This window comes from Guillardia theta (genome assembly GCF_000315625.1).
Source record: "Guillardia theta CCMP2712 unplaced genomic scaffold GUITHscaffold_145, whole genome shotgun sequence".
Taxonomy (NCBI): domain Eukaryota; class Cryptophyceae; order Pyrenomonadales; family Geminigeraceae; genus Guillardia; species Guillardia theta.
This window is the reverse complement of record NW_005434529.1, coordinates 124731-132653: the sequence shown is the minus strand read 5'-3', so window position 1 is coordinate 132653 and position 7923 is coordinate 124731. Positions and strand designations below refer to the sequence as shown.

The following is a 7923-nucleotide window of genomic DNA, read 5'->3' as shown; positions in this document are numbered from 1 at the left end:
ACTAGCACCATCAGCACCAACATCTTCATCTTCATCACTAGCACCATCAGCACCAACATCTACATCTTCATCACTAGCACCATCAGCACCAACATCTTCATCTTCATCACTAGTACCATCAGCACCAACATCTACATCTTCATCGCTAGCACCATCAGCACCAACATCTACATCTTCATCACTAGCACCATCAGCACCAACATCTACATCTTCATCACTAGCACCATCAGCACCAACATCTACATCTTCATCACCAGCACCATCAGCACCAACATCTTCATCTTCGTCACTAGTACCATCAGCACCAACATCTTCATCTTCATCACTAGCACCATCAGCACCAACATCTACATCTTCATCACTAGCACCATCAGCACCAACATCTTCATCTTCATCACTAGTACCATCAGCACCAACATCTACATCTTCATCACTAGTACCATCAGCACCAACATCTACATCTTCATCGCTAGCACCATCAGCACCAACATCTACATCTTCATCGCTAGCACCATCAGCACCAACATCTACATCTTCATCACTAGCACCATCAGCACCAACATCTACATCTTCATCACTAGTACCATCAGCACCAACATCTACATCTTCATCACTAGCACCATCAGCACCAACATCTACATCTTCATCACTAGCACCATCAGCACCAACATCTTCATCTTCATCACTAGCACCATCAGCACCAACATCTACATCTTCATCGCTAGCACCATCAGCACCAACATCTACATCTTCATCACTAGCACCATCAGCACCAACATCTACATCTTCATCACTAGCACCATCAGCACCAACATCTACATCTTCATCACTAGCACCATCAGCACCAACATCTACATCTTCATCACTAGCACCATCAGCACCAACATCTTCATCTTCATCACTAGCACCATCAGCACCAACATCTACATCTTCATCGCTAGCACCATCAGCACCAACATCTACATCTTCATCACTAGCACCATCAGCACCAACATCTACATCTTCATCACTAGCACCATCAGCACCAACATCTACATCTTCATCCTCTGCAGCCTCGTCTGCTCTCTTCCTCTCTCCCTCCATCCCCATGCCCACGTACTACTACACTGGAAACTTCGTCTACCTACCCCTCAACCCTTCCACCCCCCTTTTCTATATCCAGACCACGGGTTCGACGAGGTTTCACCCGTATTTCGATGCTGCTTCGTCTTTGTCATAGGACGGGAGGCAGGCAGGAGGGCAGGAGGGCAGGAGGGCAGGAGGGCAGGAGGGCAGGAGGGCAGGAGGGCAGGAGGGCAGGAGGGCAGGAGGGCAGGAGGGCAGGAGGGCAGGAGGGCAGGAGGGCTGGAGGGCAGGAGGGCAGGAGGGCAGGAGGGCAGGAGGGCAGGAGGGCAGGAGGGCAGTAATGCATGCAGTATGATTTGATCTGATTAGCTGAAAGTTTTTGTGCAGGAAAGCTCAGAGAGTGAAGCAATTTCCTGCTGTCTGACTTGTCTATTGCAAGCACACTCCTCTCCTTCCTCTTCTCTTCTCTCCCCTTCTCACGCAAGAGCATGCCTCACTGATGCTCCTCTCCTCGGCTCGGCGCTCGCAGGAGCACGCCTTTCATGACGCGCATCCTCCTCCTCTTCCTCCCGAGCAGGATGAGGCAGGTGCAGCAAGAGGACGACCGCGGGCATCGGCGCTCTACGGCAGCGGCCAGCGAATCTCGCGGAGGACGAGGTGCCTGTACGCGAGCGGTTCGCTGCTGCTGCTCTACCTGAAGCTCAAGGGGCTCCTGCCCTTCCTCCCGTGGCTCGTTGTCCTCTTCCCCCCCTGGAGCTTTGGCCTCTACCTTCTCTTCCTCTCCTCCATCCCTCGCATGCTCGCTGGGGTCGAGCTGGCGTTGGGAGCTCAACACGAGGAAGAGAGGAGGGAGAGAAACGAGAGGCTTGAGCGCCTCGCGTGGAGGAGAGGAAGGGAGTGGGAGCATGTGGAGCACGGGTGCTGCGCCTGCGGCTACTGGGGGTCCGCAGTCTCCTCCATCGCTTCTGCCCTATCGCAGGTCTTGCATGTTGCTGCTGTTGAACATCTATGATGGACTAGCAGGCGCTGGGGTTAGGATTCATCATGATGGTGAGAACAAGAAACATTCGGATGCATTGCTCCCTCCCTCCCTCCCTCCCTCCCTCCCTCCCTCCTTCTCTCCTTCTCTCCTTCTCGCTTCCCCCATGTCTTTCCTCCTCCTCTCCTCTTCCTCTCCTGCCTTCCACCTTGTCAGCATTCTGTAGGTTGGGCTGCAGCTTCAGATTCACTTCATCAGGCCGGGCGAGGAGTGGGAGGTCGATGGCACCAGCAACTGACAAGCCTGATGTGCTCGCAGCTGCTCGTTCCTCTCGCTGTCTCTTTCTTCTGCCTTCTTGTCTCTGCTATGACAGGTACAAACTCTTGCACCCCCACCATCTCTCTCCCCCTCTCTCCCCCCGCCTCTCTTCCTACCTTCTCCTCCCCCCCTCTCTCTTCCCTCCCTCCTTCTCTCCCTCTCATTTTCTTTCTTCAGCTCTCGCTACTCATCTCGAGGCTCCTCAGTCGGAGGCGCCCCCGTCCCCCGTGAGTCTTCAGCTCCTCGTCAACGGTCTTCTGATATTTCCTTCTTCCCTTCCCCCCCATCATCTCCTTCTTCCCTTCCCTCCCCTCCTCTCCTGCTTCCCTTCTCTTCTCTTCGCACCATCTTTTATCAAAGAGCCAGCGCGAGCATGGCGTCAAGTGAGACTTTCTCTATCTCTTCCATCCTGCTCTGACGCTCATCAGGTGGGGCCTTTACGTCGCTGCCCTCTCCTCTGCTTCCCTCTTTGCCATCATCAAAGTAATGGCAAGTAACACGAACACGAACAATCCTCCCTCCCTCCCTCCCTCCCTCCCTCCCTGCCTGCCTCCCTCCCTCCCTCCCTGCCTGCCTCCCTCCCTCCCTTTCTCACCCCTGGCTTCAGGTCGACGTCGCCTATCTGGGGGGTGGGTCTCTTTCGTGGGCTTCAGCCTTCGGGCCGCTCCTGCTCGTCACCTGCGCGCCTCTGCCTCTTCTCGCAGCTTCTCTTCTCCTCGCCCTTCGCTCTCAGGCTCCTCCGCTCTCCTGGCGTGCCGGCAGGTCCGCGGGCTTTGAGATGCCGCAGATTCGGAGCAGCGAGCACATGGGGGTGGTGGCAGGAGGAGGAGGAGGCTGGGGGAGGCTCATCAATTCGGAGGAGGCTGCTGCAGAGGAGGAGGCGGCAGGAAGCGGCTCGTCGGTGTTGCAAGGGATCCGGTCTATCATCCTGCTTGGCTTGATCCTGGTACTCGACACTCCCTCTCCTTCCTCTACTCCCCCCTTTCTCCTCCTCTTCTGCCTCCTTTCTGCCCTCCCCTCTCCCATTCCCTCCCGTCTCCTCACAGCATCTCAGTCGGCGGAGCTGTCGTTGTGCTCCTTCCTTGAGAGCGGAGGCCTCGTTCTCCTCGCTTCGCCTCTCCATCTCAACAGCACGTCAGTCCCCGCACACAACAAGTCAGCTGGAGTGCAGCAGGAGTTTGCGATCGAGACGGGAGAGGAGAAGAAGAGCAAAGCGAGCGCACTTCTTGACAGCATCTTCCTTCCCCTTCAGCTCGCCATCGTTGTGTGGGGACTGTGCGGTCCCCAAGATGCGGAAGAGAGTGAGAGAAGGACAGGCAAGGAGCCTTCGTAGACAACATCTCCTCCCCTCTCCCTCCCCTTCCCCCTTCGCCCTCCCCCTCTCCCTCTCCCTCTCCCTCTCCCTCTCCCTCTCCCTCTCCCTCTCCCATACCTCGCCCCAATTTTCTTCTTTCCTTTTCCATCCTCCGCTTCTCTTCCCGGCCTTGCCGCCTTCAGCTCTTCCCGTGACTTTTCCCGTCAGACTCTCGTCCTGGTCGTGCAGCAGGCAGGAGCTCCACGCCGCCGAGGGAGAGGAGGGAGGAGAGGGAGAGGAGGGAAGAGAGCGGGTTGGAAGCTGAAGAGCCGCAGCCCCATAGGGAGGAGGCGGAGGCAGCAGGTGAGAGATGAAAGTGTCTGCTTGCTTTCCTGACTTGCAGTCCAGACAAGGAGGACGCGGAGGACGCCAATGAGATCTCGATCAAGACCCTGCTTGAGGCACTTCTTCTGCTCTTCTTGCCGCCTTTTCCCCATCTCCTCTGCTTCTCCTCCTCCTCGTCGTCGCTGAACTTCGACAGGCCTTCTCCTACCTCTACCTGACTGTCGCATGCAGGAACGAGGCCTGTCGGTCCCCACGGAGTACCTCTGCCCCATCACCATGGAGGTAATCGCATGCTCCTCCCGCCCCACCCCCTTTCACTTCCCTGCAGATTATGAGAGATCCAGTCATCCTCACAGACGGTCACGTGTACGAGCGAGCAGCCATAGGTCTCCTCCCGTCCTCACTCCTCGTCTTCTTACCTGCTCCACAAGATCGCTGGCTCAGGCATCACTCTACCTCCCCCAAGACGAACCAGATAGTCAATCGAAGTCAGGTCTCCTCCCCCTCCCTCCCGCCACCTCTTGCTCACGCGCCTCGTCCTCGTCTCGTCAGATCATCCCCTGCCATGCTCTCCGAGTCATCATCGCCGAGTTCGTCGAGCAGTCGATCAAGTCAACAGGTTCCTCCGCCTCCGCCCACCCTCCCCTCACAGACCGCGTAGAATCGTCTGAGACTGCTATGGAAGAACCGCAGGAAGCCCAAGAGAGGTCTGTATCTTCCCTTTCCAATGTCTCCATTTGTGATTCTAACGCTTCAAGCAGCCTTGACAGCAAACAGAGGACAGACTGACGGAGTTGCATTGGGCTTCTTCATTTTCATCATCTTCTCTATACCATCAAAATTTCTGTTCTCAAACCTATTCATGAAGTCTCACGGCGTTGGTGAGCCCTCGTCCCTGTTTCAAACTTAAGACTATGAGGGTCTAGTCGGTTTGGAACAGTTGTCCCAGCAGGTTGTTGAGCTCCTTGATATCTGTTCCCTTGCCTGTCTTGTCCCCAGCCATTTGCCTCTCGAGCTTCTCCGCCTGCAGATCATCAACGTGACACGTTTTATGCAAGTGCTGGAAGAACATTACCTCTGCCATACATGCAGCCTTCAAGCTGGCAGGTCCAGACTTGGCTTGATCGAACAACTCATTTCTCTTCACTTCGGATACTTCCCGTCGTGCCGCCTTGGCTGATGCCAGACTTTTGACCGTGCGATGAACGTGAATCATTCGTCGTTTGTATTCTTCGTAGACGTTTGTAAAAGTTGTCAAGATTTCTTTCCCTCGTGCGGTAATCCTTCCATTCTCCGAATCATGTTTCTTTTGTGCTGCGTCGAGTTTACCCTTTGAAGCCATAACAAAGGCAGAAATTTCATGAGACATTGAATCTTTCTCTCCCAATATGGCTTGTGCCAAGGACTCTCTCTTCCTCTTCACATGGCATTTCGAATTAGATTCTACGAAGATGAAGTGAAAAACTTACCTTTGCCATCTGGCTGAAGGCAAGCTTAATGCGAGCCTCAACTTTTTCGACAAACATGTTGTTCTGTGAAAAATCGGATGCTGTATCATCGTCGTCGAACGAATTGACATCAATCCGAATGAGCTCGTCCGCTGCTTTCAATCGTTTTTGAGTTTTGTTCTGTACTTCAAATGACTTGCGCTTGTGGTGCGGACTGAAGAGAAGCATTTTGGGCTTGAGATCATTCTCCAAAGACGAAAGAGTACCACATTCGCTAAGATTCTCGTCCTCCTTTGCTATTTGAATCGTAGACCCCCTCTTTTCTTTCGCAGGATACTGGTTAAGATAACTTGAGTCCGAAGTTTGACTTTTTGGCAATGTTCGCAAATTGCTGATTGCACTCTCGCTGAGTTTCTGAGATTTTGGTCCCTTTCCACTATCCGAAGATATGACATGTGGATCTGCCTCTTCTGGCGTGGTCTCAGACTGACATACGAGTTGAAAAGTTTTTGCAAATGGGTCCACTGGTTTTTGCTGTACTTTTGATTTCACTTTTGAGTCACTCTCTGCAGAACCTTTTGTCTTTTTGCTGACCTTGGCTGCCCGCTCAGAAGTGTTGAGAGAAGTATCATCTGATGCTTGCCTCTTCTTAGAGGACAATCGACTCAATTCTTGATGGTTTTTTTCGATTGTATTCTTGGCATCTTTCATCGCTGGGCGTGATTCCTCAAATTCTTCCACCGTTGATCCTAACATGTCATTTCGTGACACATCTTGTGGAGGCGAACCATCTCCACTCCCCTTCCGCGGAGAGCTTTCCTCGAAAACCCATTTGGTGGTGCGATCAGAATAGCGCTTGTGATTGCCGAATCTATTCCTAAACGGACGTCGAAGCGACTTTGGTGGTGACAAACCAAAATCAATGTCAAAGGGATCTATCAAACATCTTCCATTCGAACCCTTCTCTAAGCAATCTGTACCACCAATCGAGCAACAACAATGAGTGACTCGCCAGTGTCGACAGAGGGCAAACCTTTGGTCGAAGCTCCTTTGGCGCTGGTCCTGGGGGCAGGATCTGCCTTCGATGTCTCCTCGTCTCTTGCGAGCGGCTTGTCGCAGCCAGCATCGACAGAGGGCAAACCTTTGGTCGAAGCTCCTTTGGCGCTGGTCCTGGGGGCAGGATCTGCCTTCGATGTCTCCTCGTCTCTTGCGAGCGGCTTGTCTGCTTGCGGAGCCTTCTCGTTATCTTTCTTGGGGACCTTATCTATTCAGGGCGTCAACCCAGGCCTATGCTTGGGCAGCCAGCATCGACAGAGGGCAAACCTTTGGTCGAAGCTCCTTTGGTGCTGGTCCTGGGGGCAGGATCTGCCTTCGATGTCTCCTCGTCTCTTGCGAGCGGCTTGTCGCAGCCAGCATCGACAGAGGGCAAACCTTTGGTCGAAGCTCCTTTGGCGCTGGTCCTGGGGGCAGGATCTGCCTTCGATGTCTCCTCGTCTCTTGCGAGCGGCTTGTCTGCTTGCGGAGCCTTCTCGTTATCTTTCTTGGGGACCTTATCTATTCAGGGCGTCAACCCAGGCCTATGCTTGGGCAGCCAGCATCGACAGAGGGCAAACCTTTGGTCGAAGCTCCTTTGGCGCTGGTCCTGGGGGCAGGATCTGCCTTCGATGTCTCCTCGTCTCTTGCGAGCGGCTTGTCTGCTTGCGGAGCCTTCTCGTTATCTTTCTTGGAGACCTTATCTATTCAGGGCGTCAACCCAGGCCTATGCTTGGGCAGCCAGCATCGACAGAGGGCAAACCTTTGGTCGAAGCTCCTTTGGTGCTGGTCCTGGGGGCAGGATCTGCCTTCGATGTCTCCTCGTCTCTTGCGAGCGGCTTGTCGCAGCCAGCATCGACAGAGGGCAAACCTTTGGTCGAAGCTCCTTTGGCGCTGGTCCTGGGGGCAGGATCTGCCTTCGATGTCTCCTCGTCTCTTGCGAGCGGCTTGTCTGCTTGCGGAGCCTTCTCGTTATCTTTCTTGGAGACCTTATCTATTCAGGGCGTCAACCCAGGCCTATGCTTGGGCAGCCAGCATCGACAGAGGGCAAACCTTTGGTCGAAGCTCGCGGAGCCTTCTCGTTATCTTTCTTGGAGACCTTATCTATTCAGGGCGTCAACCCAGGCCTATGCTTGGGCAGCCAGCATCGACAGAGGGCAAACCTTTGGTCGAAGCTCCTTTGGTGCTGGTCCTGGGGGCAGGATCTGCCTTCGATGTCTCCTCGTCTCTTGCGAGCGGCTTGTCGCAGCCAGCATCGACAGAGGGCAAACCTTTGGTCGAAGCTCCTTTGGCGCTGGTCCTGGGGGCAGGATCTGCCTTCGATGTCTCCTCGTCTCTTGCGAGCGGCTTGTCTGCTTGCGGAGCCTTCTCGTTATCTTTCTTGGAGACCTTATCTATTCAGGGCGTCAACCCAGGCCTATGCTTGGGCAGCCAGCATCGAC

At 54.2% G+C, this 7923-nt stretch overlaps 3 protein-coding genes across 3 annotated transcripts; 2 read left to right on the top strand and 1 right to left on the bottom strand.

Annotated features, from left to right (window-relative positions):
• Nucleotides 1-1463: 1463 nt before the first annotated feature.
• Nucleotides 1464-2567, top strand: GUITHDRAFT_155735 (hypothetical protein). Its single transcript, XM_005821389.1, has 4 exons — nt 1464-2115; nt 2271-2318; nt 2361-2417; nt 2540-2567. The coding sequence occupies exon 1, from the start codon at nt 1565-1567 to the stop codon at nt 2075-2077; it is 513 nt and encodes a 170-aa protein (XP_005821446.1). The 5' UTR covers nt 1464-1564; the 3' UTR covers nt 2078-2115; nt 2271-2318; nt 2361-2417; nt 2540-2567.
• A 1788-nt stretch (nt 2568-4355) lies between these two features.
• Nucleotides 4356-4883, bottom strand: GUITHDRAFT_155734 (hypothetical protein). The gene is made up of 4 exons (XM_005821388.1): nt 4763-4883; nt 4554-4708; nt 4433-4494; nt 4356-4387 (listed from the first exon to the last, which is right to left on the bottom strand). Exons 1-2 carry the CDS (start codon nt 4863-4865, stop codon nt 4614-4616), a joined length of 198 nt encoding a protein of 65 aa, XP_005821445.1. The 5' UTR covers nt 4866-4883; the 3' UTR covers nt 4356-4387; nt 4433-4494; nt 4554-4613.
• Nucleotides 4884-6738: 1855 nt separating this feature from the next.
• Nucleotides 6739-7109, top strand: GUITHDRAFT_54539 (hypothetical protein; the record flags this gene model as incomplete). Its single annotated transcript, XM_005821387.1, has 2 exons — nt 6739-6941; nt 7025-7109. Coding segments are annotated over 2 exons (288 nt in total), but the record flags the coding sequence as incomplete, so codon positions are not given.
• Between the last annotated feature and the right edge of the window lie 814 nt (nt 7110-7923).